This window comes from Procambarus clarkii, chromosome 37 (assembly GCF_040958095.1).
Source record: "Procambarus clarkii isolate CNS0578487 chromosome 37, FALCON_Pclarkii_2.0, whole genome shotgun sequence".
NCBI classification, from domain to species: domain Eukaryota; kingdom Metazoa; phylum Arthropoda; class Malacostraca; order Decapoda; family Cambaridae; genus Procambarus; species Procambarus clarkii.
This window is the reverse complement of record NC_091186.1, coordinates 24,884,276-24,906,474: the sequence shown is the minus strand read 5'-3', so window position 1 is coordinate 24,906,474 and position 22,199 is coordinate 24,884,276. Positions and strand designations below refer to the sequence as shown.

The following is a 22,199-nucleotide window of genomic DNA, read 5'->3' as shown; positions in this document are numbered from 1 at the left end:
TATATTTCAAAGGTCCATTCAAAGATTATTTCACAATAAAATGATGTTTTTCTACATTCTACCTTTAGTACCATCATTATAGTGGGTAAATATATCATATTTCTTCATTACTTAGGTAATGCTAGGAGGCTTTGGGTGATTTTGGGTGATTAGATGGACCCCTAATGTGTCCGGATTCCTGCTTCTAGTTACACAAAGGAGAAAACTGATGTCAGCAACATAATAATACTTAATCTTAGTTTCGTTTTAGAAAGCATAATAAACTTCTATTTGTACCAGATGCACAAAAAGCAGTTATTAATAACTTATTTTTGTTGCTCAAGCTTCTCAAGTGTAGAGAAGTGCAGGCATGCGGACGTGAGAGCTAGGAGTTGGGAAGCAATGGGGGGATATCCCATGAGGGATGGGGGACGGTACTATGGGATAGGGGCTAGGTGGTGGGGTAATGGGGAGGGGGTTAAGGGGGTGGGTGTTAAGGGTGGTGGGTGATGAGGGGTGCGCAGTGGCCCACCAGACTCAACAGTGGTCGCTGGGGGTGACACTACACTGTGGTTGACTTGTTCCTCCCTGGAGCCGCTCTTAACACTATGACAACTGTCACTTGCCTTACAGCCCTTCTTAAACACCATAACCGTACAGTAAGTCCATAGTGTAACACTGGCATGTATATATGTACTGGGAGCTGCAGTGCAGCTACACAGTATTGCTGCTTATTAACCCTGATTTGGGCTATATACCCGGCCGGACCATGTCCACTACAGTATATTACCTTGACAACACCATAACGCCGCATCTGACATACATATTAATGTAATGGATATTGACCCTATAGTTTTTACTAAGAATATTGAGTTGTCAAGTAAGCTTAGGTTATATACACGTGGGATTTTGGCAGGCGACACAGGAGGCGGGTTTGACAAGTGGAGGTGACAGTGATGGATGTCTTGTCACTGCTCCTCATGCCTCACCCACTTGACTTTCATATAAGTTTATTAAGGTATAAATACACACAAAAGGATGAGGGAGCTCAAGCTATTCTCACCCCCTCGTTCAGTACAACGTGTTCACATATATATGAACCCTACTTGACCTTTGTACCGTATTGTGTACCGTACTGTCATGGCTCTGCTCAGTACCCTCCTGATAACCCTTCAACAGAAGGGAACAGAACACATTATCTGCGTATTGGTGCTTCTACTCGTTTTACGAGGCATGTTTATTATATATTTACAAATAAGATAATAGTTTATGCAAGTGCAGAGTATGGAGATTAAATGGTACAATCTTGTAAAGTCATTAACAAGCATAATGTTTCAGGCAAATGACACTTTTTTTTCCCCCATATGCTGCTGCTGAATCCTGTGTGTACTTTGTACAGGTTATAAATTGTACCTAAAAAGTACAGTGTACATATAAATACTGTACTGTACTGTATAGTACAGGTAAATTCAGAAACAGGTCAACAACCATACTTTTAAGGGCATTTTACCTTGACAGTTGGGAACAGATTTAAGTACAGTAGAGCAGGGGTTGTTACCTGCTGATTTGTTTGATTAATCAAAAACCTTTGAAAAGTAACTTGCTTGGTGGCTCTGGTTGAGTTAGGGGCAAAGGTTGGGTACCAGTTAAATATCATTTGCCTTGTTTCCAGCACTGGTTTATTTTGTTTCACCTGGAACCTTTGGGTAATTTTCTCCATTATTTGGAGAAAATTTTCTCTGACCTTTATACTGCCCTCACCTGTTAAGTGAACTAGATTCTAGTCCTGGTTTTCAGAAGGCCTGCATCAGTCTCGGATGCCCAGTGCGCTCTGTAGCCTCTGGTACCAGTGCCTAAGCTCGGGAGGAACTATTAAGGGGCCTGCCATAAAAATAAAAGAAATAATGAATAAAATTTTTGTAATGGCAAGGTTCTACTATTAAGTACAGTATTCTGTAATTAATAATTATGCTACATAAAATATTGAATAATTACAGCTCATGATGTTGAAAGGACATGGACTGCGTTATGCATCTTTGCTACACCAAGAGGCATATATTGGTGGCAAATGGGTAGGGGCGGCAAGTGGCAAACTTTTCCCCGTCACCAATCCAGCCAATGACAAGGTATGCTACTGATAAAAGTTAAGTTTATGCATGTGAGATTAATTGGCTAACTCAATATACTGTATATAGCATACTCGTATCCATATTTTAATTTAAATATTATATAATTTCTTTGCTCGTCGGGACAGAGATTGCCTACAGAAATATGCATAATATGTAAATTATTATAATGTAGCCATTTGATCACAACCTAATTTTTAACACATTTTAAAATACTTTTGTGTATTCAATGACAGATTCTATATTTGTGTTGTCAGTAACCTAGAAGAATTGAAGGGTATAAATTACATGTTGAAAGCAGTGAAGTGCCCTTCTCTGGTTGGCCTTTGGTAGTTTCCTGTAACTTGTGTTCTGGTGAAGCCTGGCCTTGAGATGTGCACTCTGGGATCCATATTTACCTATCGGGAGTCGGGGCCAAGCTGTTGCTTGTTTTGTTGTGCTTATGGTTTCTGGTAAATTTATTTTTGGTTTTGGGTATAGCTCTGATCCCAGAGCTTCCCTTGCCACTTAAAGTGAGCCAGAATCTGGTCCTGGCTTCTGGTAGAGAAGGATAGTTTTCAGAGACCTAGTGTGATTAACTATTGGCGGTACCAGCGCTTAAGCGTAAGGGAATATTTGAGGTCCATCAGAAAAGGCTGTTTCATTACATTCAATATTATTTCACAATTTTGAGTTGATCTCTGATCCCCAAGCAAATCTTCCCTTGTAGAGAGAGCCAGATTCTGGTAAAGGTTTCTGGTAATACAACATTGGTCTTGCAGGCTTGGTGTACATTTCAAGGTGCAGCTTCATTTTAGAGTGCAAGCTACAGAGAGTTACTGAGGGGAATCTCCCAGGAGATTAGGCATTACAGTACTAGGTCAAGTGTTTCAAAAGAACAGCAAGATGTTTTGTAACGTATCTCTCTAAAGAAGCAGGCATTATAATGTTTCTTTTTGCGACATAAATATTTCTGTGCACATGAAGTGTCATATTTATTGCTGCCACAAACCCATTGCTCATCAGGGGACAGTTCTGGAAAAGCTTAGCCACCCGTCTTTTTGATAAACGAAACATTGGTGTAACAAATGTGTCTTTATATGTATATATTCTATACAGGTGATTGCTAGTGTGCCTGACATGGAAGAAGCTGACACTCGGGCAGCTATTGATTCTGCATATGAGGCTTTTAAAACCTGGCAGAAGACTACAGCAAGGGTAAGTTCCATTTGATGCTTATACTGAATTAATCCATGTGAATTTTCAGGTCGGTAACATAATCATATTTATAAAACTAGTCAAATCTATTTCTACAAGTTAATTGATAATTTTTTAACTATATAGCACCTAACAAATACCGAATGGTTTTGACAATGCATGACATCATATATAAATGCACAACTGATAGGAAGGGAATTGTGAGGAGAAAATGCTAAACCAGTATGGTATACTGTATAGTAAATACAGATAGGTTGTTAGAAGAGTAAAAGTGCAAAAAAATTGTTAGAATATAGCAGGGATGAGTGAGGTACTGTATTTGCAGAAGTATATACAAAGATTTCTGTGAGGGCTCCTTCAGTACCTTACTAGAATTAAGTGCAGGTTCAGCGAACCCTTAGGGAGATGTACTCCCTCAAAGGAGCACCCCTTATCGTGGTGAAGGTGCTTGTGTACGACACCGTGGTGCTGGTAGGGGGTTGCTTCTGCACCCTCTCTCTCTCTCTGGGTATTGTACGTGCAAACCAGACCAACGTAGGGCACCCTTTGGTAGCTTCATTGGTCATTGGCTGATCATTGGACCACCCACTGGAGGAACTGCCCATTAGGGGCTGCTCTTGGGGAGGGGCGGGGGGGGGCTGGTCGGGAGTTTCGGCTGGGAGTGAGAGGAGAAAAGTTGTCTTTGCACCAGTGTGGAAGGATGTATATGATGCAGTTGGGGCCCCCCTGTTAAAAAGTGGGGGTCACTGCTTGGGATGATGTACCCCTTCTGCATTAGCCAGCATTTGGCCTTCCTTGCTGCCCTGGTAGGTGTATCTGTTGGCTCAAGGGGCCCAAACTTTTGGAATAATTGATGCTCATGGAACATGAAAACTCTTCTCAAATACAAGCTCATGGGATGCCCAAACAGGCCCCCCCTCCCCAATAAAATAAATCAACACATCCTCCAACCCATGAAAATGGGAAAAGATTATTACAATACTGTTTTTGAAAGCAGTAAATTTACGATTTTTGTCAAGTTTATCCAGGATTTTTTTTTGTAAGGTGTGTATTCATATTAACAAGTAACCCGTGTGATAAGACTAGTTCTGCTGCATCAGTTATTTATGTAAAATATATATATATGAATGATGTATATTTTGTTTTTGAGACATTTTATATGTTGCTATATTTTAAAATTAAACTTTTCTGTTTCTCTAATTTAAGGTATATTGTATGAATTTAGCAAAATAAGAAAATACATTCTTCACTTTTATAATATGTGGTATAATATGTAGCAAGATTAAGGTACAGTAATATGTAATGCAGTTATTGTCATCCATCAGTAGCCTGTTTTCATAGTCACCCAGCATCTGCCAAGTGAACTGCAACTGGAAACCAGTACATGATGCATTCTCCTGTCCCATTACCCTTACCACCTTTTCCATATAGATGAGGTGGACCACAGAGCAGCCCCCCTCATGTCACACACACGTGCATCCTCATCTTACCTACAGTGAGTTGGAGTGACCCAGCATCTACCACACTGCTAAGAGTGCTTCTTCATTATTAACTGCACTCACAAAAGTTGAATTGTCATTTAAGATACTGTATACACTATTATGTGCTTTCACATCCACTACTATACAGTGCTTCCACTGCATATGATTTGCAATCATTCTTCTGGCAGTGCCTTCTGCAACACAAGTTTCTTTTTAGCAGCTGATTCACTGCATCTGCTCATTGACCTTGTACCACTTTTGACACACACCTTCACTGTTCTCTCCTCTGGCTATCATTTCACTTGGCTAAATTTTAATAAATTACATGAATAGTTTCCACTGAACAATCCTGTGCTGGATAAAGCCTCCAAAGAGGGAGTTGGTCGCTTAGATAGCATGGCAACCAAGTTGTTATTCCATCAAGTCCGAGGCTGTGTTCACCCAGCCATCACATCTAAGCCAAATGGTGCTTAACCAGACTGATCAAATAACAAGCACTTCCCCCAGTTTACTACACAAATGGCTATACTGTATTTGTATGTGTATACATAAATGCATGCATATCATAAATATTGTTCACTTCTAATACTTTTTTGGAATAGTGGATAGCTGTTGCTGGGATGGTCATCAAGTCTATTGATATGACTGAATGTGTCTCATATTCTGACAGTAGTTTTGTATTGCTTTTCAAAACAGGAGCGATCACTTCTCCTTCGAAAGTGGTACAACTTAATGGAAGAACACAAAGAGGACCTTGCATTAATAATTACTGCAGAGGCTGGCAAGCCAGTGACAGAGTCTCGAGGAGAAATTGGGTATGGAAATTCATTTTTGGAGTGGTATTCTGAAGAGGCTAAAAGGATATATGTAAGTATTTTCAATTGTATTTAATACTAAAGGCATTTTCTCTAAGTCTATGAAAATTCTTGTATAATATGAGGATTATACAGTATGTAGTCTGTGAGATTAAATTTCCCATGTGAATTCTGTAATTATAATTTTTGTTATTGTTATATTTTCTTCCATTTAATACTATTATGGTACAATGCTTATCATCCTAGAGTTTGTTATTGACTGAAGCTTTATTATTTTCAAGGAATAATGTTATATTCTCCTGGTTTTTCCCCTGATAAAATTTTACTTATTTTAGCTTGGATTAATTTATATTTTATTTTAAGAATTATTAATTCTGCATACAGGGAGAGGTAGCACAAAGTCCTTCAGCCAGCAAGGAGATGATCTTCTTACGTCAGCCTATAGGTGTAGCAGCAATGATTACTCCGGTAAGTAGCTTTGACAGTAGAAATGGTAAGTGTGGAGGTTATCTTGAGGTTATCTTGAGATGATTTCGGGGCTTTTTAGTGTCCCCGCGGCCCGGTCCTCGACCAGGCCTCCACCCCCAGGAAGCAGCCCGTGACAACTGACTAACACCCAGGTACCTATTTTACTGCTAGGTAACAGGGGCATAGGGTGAAAGAAACTCTGCCCATTGTTTCTCGCCGGCGCCTGGGATCGAACCCAGGACCACTGGATCACAAGCCCAGCGTGCTGTCCGCTCGGCTGACCGGCTCCCTTTAAGTTACGTTTAGAGAACCGTTGAATTGTTTTATGAATGTAATGGACAAAAGTTTTTAACATTAGCTGTAATTTGGTGACAGGTTTGCTGGATATAAACTTTTTTGTATAATCAAAGCCTAAGTCATTTTATAATTTTAAATATCTTGCTGTAACAGTTTTAATGAAAGATAACTATGAGGCCAATAAAATGATAATTACAGTATTGTCTTTATTTTAGTGGAACTTCCCAAATGCCATGATTACTCGTAAAGCTGGAGCTGCTCTGGCAGCAGGCTGTACCTGTGTCATCAAGCCTGCAGAGGACACACCCTTGTCTGCACTTGCTGCTGTAGATCTGGCAGAAAAAGCTGGTTTTCCACCAGGTACGTTTTTTGAGAACATTTACTCAGATGTAAAATTGGTTGCCTTCTCTGGAAAGAATTAATTATATCACAAGTTTTAATCCTACTTAAGAAGTTTACATTTAGCTAATTCCTATCTAAACTACAAAAATTGCATCTCCATAATAGTAATCTTAATACTAATGCAAAAAACTAATTTTGTTTACAAGATTCACATTTAAAATGCACAAGTATTAATATGGTGTTTTATGTTCTACTGTATGTGCAATTCCTGATTCTACTTCAGGTCCTACCTATACAACATAGGTCCTTTCTTCAATTAGGTCCCGTCTACTGTATAAATATACAACTGAACCTACACATGAAAAGAAAGGAATGTGACAACTCATCAGGCTTTCCTGGATCCTTATCAAGTCATATGAAAGCAAAACCTTTTCATTTAAAATCTGAGGTTAACTAGTTTCACTACAGTATACTAGAGGTACACGAGCTCCATTAGAGAAAAGAAGAGGTATCGATAGCTCCTAAAGCTGTTATTGTAAGGCACGTTTATCCTAAACCTGTTGCTAAGGTATACATGTTTCGGTGTATATTGGGGTAGAGCGCTGATATTTATTATATACAGGGTATTTCTATATTATATAGAGCATTACAATATTTACTTCTGAATGCACTGCTAAAATGTCACTGTGGTGGTTTTTATCTTGGTTTGTTTTAACCATTATGTTAATAAAACGTTTGTGGCGGAGTGGTTAGCACCCTCACCCGATCACCTTGCAAGTGAGAACGACCCAGTTTTGGGAAGAGTGGACATATTGGGCACTGACCATTTAAATAATTAGCTGATCACGTTCTTGCGAAAAACAAAACTTTCAACTCGATCTAGAGAAGCAGGCTGGGTTTTTTTGGGTTGTGCAATGTTGAAGGAGGGAGAAACTCGGGAACAAGACAAAGGGTTAGAGCAGAGAAAGTTAATGAATAAAGTATCATGAGGATCTGAACTAGAGTCCATCTTGTTCCTAATATTTATAAAATACCTAACAGAGGTTACAAGTTTATTCATATCATGTTTATTGATTATGGATTTAATTAGAAGAATCAGATCATATGAGGGCCCTAATACCCTACAAAACTATAGAGATATCGCTAGAGATAGCCTGAAAAATGGCTACTGCACTTTAAAACCGACATGTGGAAAGTTACAAGTATAGGAACAGGCGGTAGAAGACTCCAAATTCAGTACAGAATAATAGGAAAACCTCCTTCATCAGGAAAGAAGACCTAGAAGTAGAAATAACCCAAAATCCAACTACAGGCACACATCAGCACAATATTGTCATCAATGTTAAACTTGTCACCTCTTCAATTTGACAATCTACCAACTTTTGCACTTTTGCACTCCATGACATTTTCACTTCTCACGATTATTCTAATTAAAAATAATACTTTCAAATTGTTTTTCCCTGGCTTACCAGGGTTTTTATTGTACCAGGTTTCATATTATTGATGTGTGGTGATGCCTTAAAAACAATCATTGCCACTTTACATAAAGTAATCCTTTCTTCTTCTTCAGTGATAACAGCAACTTATTTATATAGAACTGTATAAAATTATCAAGTTTTGACAAGGAAACACACGTTTTATATTGTGAGCTTATCTTCTTGTCAGGTGTCATCAATGTTGTGACTACATCGAGAGCAAATACATCAGTCGTTGGGGAGCTTATGTGTACCAGTAAAAAGGTTGCAGGCGTCTCCTTCACAGGTAGAGTGTTGTAGTACAATTTTCATTAAAAGTTTAAATTAGAGGTGCCACCAACTATCAATAAGTAGTGGGCAAGACTTATTTGTTGCAATTTATTAATGCAGGTAAGATTTTCTTGATCAGAATGCAACGACAAAATGTTCCATAAACTAATAAAAAATATAAATTCTTAAGAATTGGTTGAATTACAACACAGTTACTTTGGCCAGCAGCATGGTCTCTGGCTGTTTATGTTCACCACAGATTTCTGACCAATGTTCACAGACAACACTCCAATCATGGAAGTATATGACCCTCACCCTACCCCAATAAAAATAAATAAATATACTGTATATACAGTATATATAATTTTTTTCGTTACACAGTAGCAAAGTTCTAACTAAACTTAACATTACTGTGTAATATTGGATTTCTAAGTGATTTTATTTGCATATTCAGTATGAAAACATCCAGAAAGGGTGCATAGAACTTGAAAACATTAGCTATGAGGAGAAGCCTCAGGCATTAAATATGCCAAGGCTGGAAGATAGGATGAAGAAGGTAATATGATCACTATGTACAAAATAGTAACAAATTGATAAAGAGGAATTTTTTAAACCTGCAACTTCAAGAACAAGAGGTCAGTTTCAAGCTAAAGAAACAAAGGTGCCAAAAAATATAAGGAAGCTTTTTAGCAAACAGTGTTGTAGAAGGTGGGAATAAGTTAAGTGTGTAGGCAGTGGATAACAAAACCATTGGTAGTGTCAAAGTATTATATGACAGAGTATTGGGAAGATGCGATACCACAAGGGTAGCTCTCATTCTATAGCTACACTTGTGTAATTATGCTGGTTACTTGTGGGGACCTGAGCTTGTGTTGAGCTAGACGACTAAGGTACCAGCCTTTCCCTCCTTTCAACAGATGTTGTTGGTGCATGTGTGTGGGGTACTTTATACACGTTCAGGATTCTTTATGAAGCCCTTATTAATCTTAGAGTGCCCAACATCACTTATCTGTATAATAAATCATTTAATGAGTAGAGCAATGCTATCACATAATAAGTGTTTGTTTATTACTTTCAGGTGAGGGTTAAGTTGGGGTGTATCCGGATGAAGGGCATACATTCTACCTCTTACATTAGCCCTATTGGACGAGTGATAGCTTTCACCTTCAGGCATGCTAAATGTACTAGTACAGAATGGGTGTGGGTGTCTTCCAGCCTTGACCCTATGTCTAGGTGAGCTGCTTATGATGTCACTCACAAATTAAAAGCCTGAGCACAGAAGTATGCAAGGTGCTAGTTGTAGATTTTGGGTGGTTGGTGGGGCATTTAGGAAAATTTTATCTTTGACAACTATTTGGAAGGCTTGGATAACTCTTGAGCTTGTCCAGTAAAAAAGACCAGGAGATATTCAGGCTGGGAGCAATAATGCACACAAGTGATTTAAGTTTTTGGGAGAGAAGGTGCAAGATATGGCAACCCTTCAGATCCTCTTCTGGGTTTATCTGGAGGCTTGCACTTGTATAGCATGTAAAGAGGGTTGTACAAACCATAGGATACCTGCAAACTTATTTGTTTCAAGCCTACGGCTTCCCATTGTCCAGGTCTTCTTAAGCCATCGGCTCCTAGCCCTTGATTCCAACCACAACAGTTACCTACCTACCAGATACCTATTTACTGTTGGATAAACAGAGGCATTGGGTGTAAGAAAAGGTGGGGTTGGTCTTTTTATACTGTACTGTACAGTATTTATGTAATAGGGAAGCAGAGACAATAGATAATAAGAGATAGTGAACCATTTCTTCAGGTATTTTCTGCATCTTGGTTACCTATAGCAGAAGGTAGTAGAGCTTTAAGAATGTTTCTTTGAAATAATAATGATTTGATTATAATAGAATGTCTCTTTCTGGACTGCTCCTCAGTAGCTCCCTTGAGTCTGTACAGTAACACATTTCAGACGGACTGGTTACACTGAGCACTTGAGACTCTGTCTCTACTGGAAACAATGGCCTCTACAAACTCCCTTTTCACCTCTACATGGAGGAAAGTACATTGGTACTGGGTTGAGCTTTGATCCCAATGTGAAGTGCCCATGTGAACTTCAAAAGGAGGCCGACAAAATAAAATGTACTGTATCAAGATGTTGACCAGACCACACACTAGAAGTTGAAGGGATGACAACGTTTCGGTCCGTCCTGGACCATTCTCAAGTCGATTGAGAAACGTTGTCGTCCCTTCAACTTCTAGTGTGTGGTCTGGTCAACATACTTCAGCCACGTTATTGTGACTCATCGCCTGTATCAAGATTGTTCATAGCATTAATGGTGATATGGAAGATGAGAAGGAAGCTGCATCACAAATGGCAATAGTAATTCCCTTATGGCAAACATAGTTATTTGGTTAATATTGGTTAATAAGGCTTCCATTATTAACCATTATTTGGTTAATAATGCTTCCACAGATAAAATTCAGATTTTAAAAGTTTGTCAGTACTACAGGTGGGGCAAAGAACTGACTGAGGACAGTGAAAAATTAAAGAAATCAAAATAGATATACAGTTGTAGATTTTGGGTGGTTGGTGGGGCATTTAGGAAAATTTTATCTTTGACAACTATTTGGTAGGCTTGGATAACTCTTGAGTTTGTCCAGTAAAAAAGACCAGGAGATATTCAGGCTGGGAGCAATAATGCTCCCAGCCTGAATTCAGGTCTTGGTAAGACCTGAATTCCAAACACTTTCAACCAATGAAGCCTCAGCATCTGAAAATCAAAACTGAGCTTGGCAAGCTCTTGCACAGTAATTATAGGGTTAGGTTTGGTTAAATTAGCCTAGATTGATTAAACTACTTATTGGCACAATCTGTATTTCCATTTTCATTTAAAATGTGCTGTTTTAAAGTACTTTCATTATACTGTAATGTGTATAGAATCAATTTTCTGTATTGTAAAGTACAATACCCAATACAGTACTGTATTACAATCTGAGAGCGATCAAAACATCTTGCAACACCAAGGCAAGTTAAATTATTGGTCAAATTTTATTTATTTAAATGAAGATGGCATAATAATGTACATCTATTATTAATATTCATTGTGGTAATGAAAATTCAGTTGTTTGTGGCTAAATAATAAAGTAATTTGTTAAATAATTGTGGTGTGCACAGTAAGACTTTGGATAACTCTGATCTCCTGTTATGTGGATGGTGATCCGCCACGTGTGATCCGCATTAGCGAGTGAATACTGTACTGTACAAAGAAAATCTGTTACTCTGTCTGAAGATTTAATATACAAGCTTAGTTACAGTAAGTTTAATAATTGTATCTTGTTTTTTTTAGGCTCGACAGCAGTTGGACGGCTCTTATATAAGCTCTGTTCAGATGGTGTCAAGAGAATTGGACTCGAACTTGGAGGAAATGCTCCATTTATTGTCTTTAATTCAGCAAATATTAAATCTGCCGTGGAAGGCCTTATGATTGCAAAGTTTAGAAATTCAGGACAAGTAAGTGTACTATAATATTGGATGAAAATATAGAAATTGATTATTTAGATGAATATCTACAATTATACTGTAGATATTCATATCACTCTTAATCCATTCTGAATTTTAACAAATTCTGATTTATGAAGAAATTTGCATTTCTATTTCTGAAAGGGCCCCCTGTGAACTTTGAGCTATTCTACTAAGGCTGCCAAACCTTAGGGAATTGCAAAAGGTTCATGCATATAAATATCAGTGTGCATATACAGTATATGCATATATTTATTTATTTATTTATTTATGCATATACAAGAAGGTACATTGGGAATGTGAGGATACATAATATGGTAATTACAGTCTTGTAAAGCCACTAGTACGCGCAGCGTTTCGGGCAGAGTGTATATCAGTGTGGCTAGCAACAGGGAACCACGAAAGCCCCCTACCCCAAGAAAGAGGCGTTTCATTACATTCAGTGGTGGACTTTTAGTGCCACAGTTTATATTTTGTACACGTGTCCCTTCAATTGGTATATTTTGTGTACTGATGTTTTGGTGGATGAGTTGGATTTTTTCTAATATACTGTACTAAATATAAATATATATAATTTTGTAATAATTTACAGGCTTGTATAAGTGCCAATAGAATATTGGTCCAGGAAGAAGTATACGATAAATTTTTGGAAGCTCTAATGGAAACTGTCAGCAAAACACTGGTCATTGGTGATGGTTTTGAGAAGGAAGTGAATATAGGTCCACTCATAAACAACAGTCAGCTGAAAAAGGCAAGTGCATTACAGATATTTTGGTTTGGCTAACCTGTTTATTATATATTGTTAACAATCTTCATGAAAGGTAAGACCTAACTGAATTTGCAAGAATTTCCTTGAGAGGAAATTTTTTTGGGGGGCTAACCCCCTGCTTTCCCAGTAATTCCTTCAGCTTGTGTACTGGCCATTATTGGTCAGACTAGCTTAGCCAGGTACTCGATACACAAAAATTTGCCTACAGAGTTCTAAGGCTTATATATCTCTCATTGCCTCCTCGACAAAGTGAGAGCACTTGTTAATCGGAAATCAAAGCAACACTGAGAGAAAAGGCCCTTAAATGCTAAGGAAGGACGACACCACAAAACACTCAAACTCCCTCCGAGAAATGATTTAGACCATGCCAAATGTCCAAATAGCAAACTTGCCAACTGCTTAACTAGCAATCCTTATGGTTCACTCCTCTGGTGGTGGTCTGGTTCACCCCTGGTCTAGGGAACAAACCCACCCAACTCTGCCAGTCACCTGGTCTTTGAATATCTTCCTATTGCTTTGGAAATCTTTGGCTCCTACAGGTAAATGTCTAGTTTTTCTTTGCCCTTCAAGCCTGTGTCAGGGTTGTAGGCTATTTACATTTTACAAGTATGTGCACCATTCACATTGTCTCTCTCAGGTGTATAATTTTTATATGCTTGACTACAGTTAATTATCTAATTTATACTTTTATTTTACAGGTTGAAAGGATTGTGAATGATTCAGTAGCGGCTGGTGCAAAAGTAGAGCTGGGTGGAAAATGTCACAGTATAGGAAGCAAATTCTTCCAGCCAACTATACTCAGTAATGTGACTGAAGATATGGCATGCTTCCAGGAAGAGATATTTGGCCCTGTCATAGCTCTAAAAAAGTGAATAAATATTGAGTTTTGTTAATTATATGTTTAAAATTACATATTGTTATTATATAGAGAAGCACCAAGATCAGATTAGAATTTCATAGAAAATAACCTTTTTGCCTGTATGGGCTTTTATCTAATCTATCACAAATACTTGGGACTTGTGCTTATAAATGGGTAAAATGGTAGAAGGTTGAGGTCAGATTGTTTGAGGTCAGTGAGGTGTATTATGCATTACAATTTTTTTATAAAATATTAATTTAGCTAGCGTGTAAGTTTACTAAAGAAAGTTAGTAAGCTATTGAACTAGCTAAAAAGTTCAATAGCATTAGTGAACTTTCCTTTATTTTGTTGAGATATTAGTACTGTACTAATATTAGTACAGTACTAATATCTGTACATGGTAATACTGTACCATGTACAGTACTATTAGTACTGTACATGGAAGATATGAAATGGCAGAGTTGTGGAGTGTGAACTAAGAAGGATGCTCTACACTGGTCCAGACATCTGGAAAGTATGATAGAAGGCATTCAAGGAGGGTGAGGAAAATGAATTCCAGGGGGTTACTGACAAGTAGAACCTCGGTTACGTGGAACGGGAAAACTAATCCTTCATGGAAGGATTATTTAGGGTTCAGGTCTCATAAAATCTTAAGAGTAATGAACAGACTGATTTGATTGTTCATCATTTTTATTACAATCTAATTTTTTCCTTGATTATAATAGTCTCCACGCTTCATGTATTTACACTTATTGCAGATTCAAAACGGAAGAGGAGGCTGTTGCAATTGCAAATGCATCAGAGAGTGGTTTAGCATCTTACTTCTACAGCCAAGATGTGTCACAAGTGAGTTAAATTACTAAGAATGTATAAAAATGCATCATATAGTTTTTCTGGATATAGTAACCAGATGTAATTTAGACAACTTTGAGGATGTGTTATGATATTATAATATGAGGATGGGCCCAAACTCTGATATAACAGCTGCTCAAAATGTATTGACTATGGTCAACTGCCTTGCAAGCTCTTTAGCCTGAAAACAAACTACAAAAACTAGAGCGTATTAGATGAGAACATAGCTGTTCTCCCCCAAACAAATGCATAACAGGAAACGTCAATGTGAGAAGTGATGCCAACAAAATCCTTACCAGCTCCTCGCAGGCTGTGTATACCACTTCCCGACGAGCTAGTAGACGAATCTTGCAAAAGAATGAGGTTTTAATTGGACAGTGACCTCTGAAATATCTAGTAAAAACATAACCCTATTAGTACATAATAAAGCAGCAGTTAAGAGACTAGCTTGAAGAGGACACTGGGACTTCCCAGCCTTTTGGTCAAAATCAGAGTGTAGGTAATGAAGGGAAAGGGAAGGGGGGTCTTTGTTCATGTGTCTAATGAAATTTTTGTGTGTGTTAGTGAGGAGGTTGATGGGTGTTATGGGGTTGGGGTATAGCTGGTATTTATTGGTGATGATGGCGGTGGGAGAAGGGGTATTGGTGTCATGTACTGTACTGTACAGTAGATCAGTTATTAATGAAGACTTTGAGTTTCTATACAAAAGATTCTTTCCTTTTCTAGGTTTGGAGAGTGGCTCGTAAATTGGAGACAGGAATGGTTGGTATTAACGAAGGCCTCATATCTGCTGCAGAAGGAGCATTTGGAGGTGTCAAAGAATCTGGAATTGGGAGAGAGGGTTCAAGACATGGCATTGATGATTACACTTATTTAAAATACATATGCTTAGGTGGTATCAACTAAAGGTTTATATTTATTCAAAGCATATTCAGGACCTGTCAGTAAAAGATACTTTGAAATTAATTTATCAAGATTATGAATAAACACATACAATAAAACCTTGTCTTCTCTATATTTTTCAATTACTGTAATTACCTCACATTAATATTTAAAATAATATATATCGAGATTTAGTGATGTAATACAACAGGCAGTTTGTTTCAAAATACATTGCAGTTTTTTTATATTGTTTGAGTTTATTGTTAAATTGTTCTGTGGAATGTAAGTAAAATTATGTTGTGTGTATTATCTGCAAGGTATGCAAGTTTATGATTACTGAACTAAGTGATAAATCTCACTTTTCTTCTAAAGAATGAGATTCAGCACGATAAATGTTTATCTGGCCTGTATAAGTACAGGTACAGTGTAGTAGATTCTGTATTATTAAAAATGTGGTTCATTTAGTGCAGGATTGAGCAATGAGACTCATTCCTGGGCTGAAGGGCTTGAGCTATGAGAGAAGACGGAGAGAACTTGACCTTACCACACTGGAGGAAAGGAAAGGCAGAATGCTGTCCTTGTCCATGTACGTGACCAGCTGCTCAGATTACCATCTTCTCTGGTCTCCTCCAGCAGTTATACTCTGCTCTTCAGTATTGCCAATGCCCAGGGTTCAAATTACCAACTTCAGTTTGGCTAATAAGGATTCACTATTCACTCACTTCACTTCACTATTGCCAAACCAAAGGTTTAATACACCCTTCGCATGCTAGACCAAAGATGACCCATTGTCACCATCTGATCACCCCCACTTATTATATTTCTTAGGAATATCTATAAATGTTTTAATTAATAGCCTCACAGTTTGTTGAGATAAGGATAAATGTTACAAATAAGACCAACATTGTATACTAATTAGGACTTTATTTTTAAATTAATACTCTGTTATATCTTTCAAATACGAAGACAAACACAAATCCAACCGTCTATACGGAATGGAAATTTGTACACTAAGGCATAGGTAGCCCTGTTTACAATTTCTATTCATTTACAAAGCTGGAAAAATATTGCCTTTGAGTGCATTTTGTGAATGCTCCATAAATCTAAAAATAAGATACTCTTTAGAACATTTCATTAAATGCTGAGAAAGATTTTAGGAAATTTTGAGCAAGAGTTCTATAAGCACTAGTGACCACCTCCCAGCGGTGTGGAGCTGGGAGCACCGGCCTCCCCGTGAGGAGCTCCGAAATGCTCACGCAACTCACCAGTCTCTTTGTGAAGTTCTCGCTTCCAGCACAAGAGGAAGAAAAAGAAGACAAAAATCCAGAAATATTGAGCAGTTTGAGATGATAAGAGGCCAGGTTTGCCAAGATTCCCAAGCTATGTACAAATGTTACACGGTTGTCTGGCATCACAAAGACTAATGATGACTATATGATGCTGTGACTGATGACTTAATCTGATGGACTTGTCATACTCTTGTACTCCACCACTGTCTGGTGTGCGGGCAGCCACGCCAGGACTCGGGGCCCCCTACCATCGTACTACGACTAGATGAGCAATACTAGTTAACACGCAATCGACAATACCCTGTTGTTTTCCACCTACAGTATTTACAAAAATCGTGAATGGGATATATATACAATGACAAAATCACCACTCTGAAATTTAAATAAAATTTTAAATATGTTAACCTTTTTTTTGTCCCATTTATACCAAGAAAGCAAACTTATAAAAATAAAAATGCCCTGTTTTTACCTAATACAGTATTATCGGGTCCATGAGGCCTGCAACGGACTAATGTACAATATTACATTGCACAAATTTTTCACATTTATCTTCTATAACATATGAGGCTGCAGATGGTTAAGTGAACATTGTTAGGGGTTCAACATTGACGCATACGCAGAGCCACACAAGAAAACAATAACAATTTAGCTTTGTAAGAGTTAAACTAACATTGCTCTCAATGCGGTTCTTTGCATGGCCAAATCACGTGTTTAAATTTTTCTCAGAACATATATACATACTGTATTTGTATATATATGTATATATACACAGTACTAAAGTTTATACAAATAACTTACCACTGAATGCATCTCAAAAGAATCCAAGCTAAAATGTTTACACAGCAGGAACGAGAGGTGGGAGGCGGGAGGCGTGGTGGCGGAAGAACACGACCTTGGCAGCTACGATGTGAGGGGCGTCGTTGGGGTAAATGAAGGACCGGAAACGAGGGTCCACCTCAGCCAAGGGGTCTACCAGGTTTGATGGTGCTGCAGGACTTGACTTGGTGATGACCGGAGCTCCCACAGGGAAGGCGACGGGCTCTGTGTGTACCACATTCGATGCTTCTACAGCTTGATCAACTGGGGAAGCCTCGACCTCGGGGGCAACCAATTCAACTGGGGTAGCCACTTCAACTGGGGCAGTTTCTTCAACTGGGGCGGTTTCTTCAGCTGGGGCAGCCAATTCAACTGGGGCAGCTTCTTCAACTGGGGCAGCTTCTTCAACTGGGGCAGCTTCTTCAGCTGGGGCAGCCAATTCAACTGGGGCAGCTTCTTCAACTGGGGCAGCTTCTTCAGCTGGGGCAGCCAATTCAACTGGGGCAGCTTCTTCAGCTGGGGCAGCTTCTTCAACTGCGGCAGCTTCTTCAACTTGAGCAGTCTCTTCAACTAGGGCAGCTTCTTCAACTGGGGCAGCTTCTTCAGCTGGGGCAGCCAATTCAACTGGGGCAGCTTCTTCAACTGGGGCAGCTTCTTCAGCTGGGGCAGCTTCTTCAACTACGGCAGCTTCTTCAACTGGGGCAGCTTCTTCAGCTGGGGCAGCCAATTCAACTACGGCAGCTTCTTCAGCTGGGGCAGCTTCTTCAACTGCGGCAGCTTCTTCAACTTGAACAGTCTCTTCAACTAGGGCAGCTTCTTCAACTGGAACAGTCTCTTCAACTAGGGCAGCTTCTTCAACTTGAGCAGCTTCTTCAACTAGGGCAGCTTCTTCAACTAGGGCAGCTTCTTCAACTAGGGCAGCTTCTTCAACTGGGGTAGTCTCTTCAGGAAGAATAGCCTCCTCAGTTGTGACAGCCTCTTCAACTACCGGAGTCAAGTTTACTTCCCCGGCAGCAGATTCACCTTCCAGGACTGCTTCCGTTGGTTCAGCTCCATTCTCCGCTGGACTAGCAACTTCGGCTGGTTGAATCTCCGTGTCGACAGCTACTTCGCCATCAAGTACGGCGAGCGGCGCCGCTTGAGCCGCCAAAAACAGGGAGAGAAGAAACTGAAAGACAAGAAACGCAGCATTTAATAAAAAACGTTGACGACACGCCTGCCTGAGCAGAATCTTTGATACAACTTGCGAACAAGTTAATTTTTATATTTATATAAATTGTAGGCCACCGTTTGACGTTAATAATAATATTAACTGGAATTAATATAATATTTCATAAATTAGAAAGTAATACCATTGTCGGGGGACAGAAAACTTGTTTACACTAACGAACGAAAATGCTTGAAACGCGCGAAACACTCGTATAGGCATTTAGGCTTTTGGCATTGTACTTGTCTTACTAAGGAATTCACTGTTCTTGTATCTTATGCATGTACTCACATAGTTGTGCTTGCGGAGGTTGAGCTTTGGCTCTTTGGTCCCGCCTCTACTAATTTACAGATTCCTGAGCTTCTCGAGCGCAATAATATCTACATTTGAAACTGTGTATGGATGGAGTCAGCCTCCACCACGTCACTTCCTAGTGGATTCTACTTACTAACTACTCTGACACTGAAAAAGTTCTTTCTAATATCTCTGTGACTGTGATGTACGTATGTATGTACTTCTGTGTAAATAAATTATTATTATTATTATTTAGGATAGAAACCCACACTTGTGTTTGTGAAATTTATGTAAGGAATTTACACCAAAGTCTTTCGCACTCTTCTGAGTGTGTGATTAAGATGAGACTTACATCTCAATGTCTAATGAGGCTGCTATCCTGAGTCCAGTCCTCTTATCCTTCTTGACCTAAGAGGACTGGACCCCAGGATAGCAGCCTCATTAGACGTCGAGATGTAAGTCTCGTCCTAATCACACACTCAGATCTTAATAAAGGACTCGGTAGAATGCGAAAGACTTGGTATAAATTCCTTACATAAATTTCACAAATACACAAGTATGGGTTTTCATCCTATGTTATTATATCTATGAGAAGACATTACCATTATTATTATTATTAACGGTGTATCTAGCCTGCAACTATTTTTTCCCTTTTATAATGATGGTTCCATCACATGCGGCCCTCAGGGAGGGATGCTGAACCTGACCTTCACCGGCTGGCCGGCGCCGGGTGTGGCTCACTGTACCCTGTACTGACAGCTGGGTGTGGCTCACTGTACCGTGTACTGACAGCTGGGTGTGGCTCACTGTACCCTGTACTGACAGCTGGGTGTGGCTCACTGTACCGTGTACTGACAGCTGGGTGTGGCTCACTGTACCCTGTACTGACAGCTGGGTGTGGCTCACTGTACCGTGTACTGACAGCTGGGTCTGGCTCACTGTACCCTGTACTAACAGCTGGGTGTGCCTCACTGTACCGGAACACGATACAATGAACACTGCAGGAATTTAAAAAAAACGGTTGAATTTTAAAATCCATCGCGATAAAAATCATTAGGACTATAATGATTAGAAATTAATGAAATGATTATGAAGCTAATGCTTAGACCTTCGACAAGCAGCCGACTTCTTGTCATCATCGAGACCACTGGAGAGATAGTCACTAAAGACATAGTGGTACTCAGCTAAGTTTGTGAGCCAACACTTTTCATAGTAAGATATGACTAAGACTCTCCACACAGCACTTGCCTCAAGTGGCGAGTCTTCCCTCAACATAAATCCTCCGGAAGAATAATTTTGCTTCATAGATTAATAAATAACAAACGCTTCGTTGCTACTGTAATAATATCAAAGAAAAATTAATTATGCGCGCGCAGGCAGAGATGAGCGAGGCTGCAACTAAATCATTATATTGTAAACAAATATTTCCCAGTTCCAGGAGATACTTTGGTGTCCACTAAACCAGAACATAATTCACTTGAGGAGTAACACTTTCACAATCAATTTGTCCTGGGTTCGAGTCTCAGTGAGGGAGAGACGGATCCTTACACCTGATGCCACTGATCACTTAATCAGAAAATCGGTACCATGGAGTTGGGCAAAATTGTGGGCAGCATCCTGAGGGATGCCAGATCTGAGTCGTGGCTTAGGTAAGACTAACAATCGTCCTGTCCCAGACAAACGGGAACTAAAAACACGAAGAATGAGGTACCCACCAGAGCGTGCATGGCTGATGTCACTCACTGGGAGATGTGGCGCCTGTTTCTGGTCGCCGCCGCCTTATATACAACAGCGTCATGTCCACCCCGCCCACTATGCCCTTTCCTCAAACCCCCTGACTCACTTCATTTATCGTGAACTGGCTATCCTTATCACCTTCTCAGTAGCGTCCACCGCTCACAGGGATTATTACACTTCGACATGGTCTAACGATGAGCTTTTGAAATGGAGATTTTCACTTGTACACAAAATATAGGGATATTTTAAGATGCGCTTCTGGGTTCAGTATCGAGGTCGTGCGCGCTGGTTTTTCCCGTGGAGGCTGATAATGTCAACTGGAGGCTTAAGATGAACGTTCCTTTCAGGCCTCTTGCATGGGGGTATAGGCTGAAGGGCCAGCCATCCATTGGGCTAGTTTATGTGTAGTCTAGTTCATGTGCGGCTCCTCTGGTCTAGTTCATGTGTGGCTTCAATGGTCTGGTTCATGTGTGGCTTCAATGGTCTAGTTCATGTGTGTCTTCAATGGTCTAGTTCATGTGTGGCTTCAATGGTCTAGTTCATGTGCGACTCCTCTGGTCTAGTTCATGTGCGACTCCTCTGGTCTAGTTCATGTGCGGCTCCTCTGGTCTAGTTCATGTGCGGCTCCTCTGGTCTAGTTCATGTGCGGCTCCTCTGGTCCAGTTCATGTGTGGCTTCAATGGTCTAGTTCATGTGTGGCTTCAATGGTCTAGTTCATGTGCGACTCCTCTGGTCTAGTTCATGTGCGGCTCCTCTGGTCTAGTTCATGTGCGGCTCCTCTGGTCCAGTTCATGTGTGGTTTCAATGGTCTGGTTCATGTGCGGCTCCTCTGGTCTGGTTCATGTGTGGTTTCAATGGTCTGGTTCATGTGTGGCTTCAATGGTCTAGTTCATGTGTGGCTTCAATGGTCTAGTTCATGTGTGGTTTCAATGGTCTGGCTCATGTGTGGCTTCAATGGTCTAGTTCATGTGTGGCTTCAATGGTCTAGTTCATGTGTGGCTTTAATGGTCTAGTTCATGTGTGGCTTCAATGGTCTAGTTCATGTGCGGCTTCAATGGTCTAGTTCATGTGTGGCTTCAATGGTCTAGTTCATGTGCGGCTTCAATGGTCTAGTTCATGTGTGGCTTCAATGGTCTAGTTCATGTGCGGCTTCAATGGTCTAGTTCATGTGTGGCTTCAATGGTCTAGTTCATATGCGGCTTCAATGGTCTAGTTCATGTGTGGCTTCAATGGTCTAGTTCATATGTAGCTTCAATGATCTAGTGTATGTGTGGTTCCATTGGTCTAGTTCCCATATGGTTCCACATATTTTAGTTCCCATGTGGCTCCGTTGGCCCAGGTACCTGGATTGTGCCTGGATGTGGTTTTGGGAGTTCTTTTACTCCCCAAGCCCATGTGAAAGCTTGGTCCAATAGGCTGTTGCATGGAGCGGTCCGAAGGGCCACATATCCACAACAGCCCGGTTGATCTGGCACTTCTTGCAGAAAACTGTCCAGTTTTTTCTTGAAGATTTCCACTCTTGTTCAACTTTTCCCATAG

At 39.8% G+C, this 22,199-nt stretch overlaps 2 protein-coding genes across 4 annotated transcripts; one reads left to right on the top strand and one right to left on the bottom strand.

The window, feature by feature from the left end:
* Nucleotides 1-410: 410 nt before the first annotated feature.
* Nucleotides 411-17,006, top strand: Ssadh (succinic semialdehyde dehydrogenase). Of its 2 annotated transcripts, none has more exons than XM_045754634.2 (12): nucleotides 411-638; nucleotides 1,977-2,105; nucleotides 3,204-3,302; nucleotides 5,480-5,650; nucleotides 5,983-6,066; nucleotides 6,579-6,723; nucleotides 8,371-8,466; nucleotides 11,783-11,946; nucleotides 12,548-12,706; nucleotides 13,423-13,592; nucleotides 14,342-14,429; nucleotides 15,162-17,006. In XM_045754634.2, the coding sequence occupies exons 1-12, from the start codon at nucleotides 588-590 to the stop codon at nucleotides 15,339-15,341; spliced, it is 1,536 nt and encodes a 511-aa protein (XP_045610590.2). In that variant the 5' UTR covers nucleotides 411-587; the 3' UTR covers nucleotides 15,342-17,006. The 2 variants fall into 2 exon arrangements, with proteins under 2 accessions (XP_045610590.2, XP_045610591.1); XM_045754635.2 differs by lacking the exon at nucleotides 411-638 and adding an exon at nucleotides 1,106-1,210.
* Nucleotides 15,120-20,736, bottom strand: LOC123765841 (serine-aspartate repeat-containing protein I). 2 transcript variants are annotated; one of them, XM_045754637.2, is made up of 3 exons: nucleotides 20,639-20,736; nucleotides 17,405-18,590; nucleotides 15,120-15,258 (listed from the first exon to the last, which is right to left on the bottom strand). In XM_045754637.2, the coding sequence occupies exons 1-2, from the start codon at nucleotides 20,648-20,650 to the stop codon at nucleotides 17,442-17,444; spliced, it is 1,161 nt and encodes a 386-aa protein (XP_045610593.2). In that variant the 5' UTR covers nucleotides 20,651-20,736; the 3' UTR covers nucleotides 15,120-15,258; nucleotides 17,405-17,441. The 2 variants fall into 2 exon arrangements, with proteins under 2 accessions (XP_045610593.2, XP_045610592.2); XM_045754636.2 differs by lacking the exon at nucleotides 15,120-15,258 and having other exon boundaries at nucleotides 16,984-18,590.
* Nucleotides 20,737-22,199: the final 1,463 nt, after the last annotated feature.

What these genes read in the sequence shown, in the direction of transcription:
- Ssadh (XM_045754634.2), top strand. Translation starts at nt 588, where the DNA reads ATGACAACTGTCACTTGCCTTACAGCCCTTCTTAAACACCATAACCGT. An exon ending in GGCAGAAGACTACAGCAAGG is followed by an intron (nt 3,303 to 5,479) that starts GTAAGTTCCATT and finishes TTTTCAAAACAG; the next exon opens with GAGCGATCACTTCTCCTTCG. An exon ending in AGTTTAGAAATTCAGGACAA is followed by an intron (nt 11,947 to 12,547) that starts GTAAGTGTACTA and finishes AATAATTTACAG; the next exon opens with GCTTGTATAAGTGCCAATAG.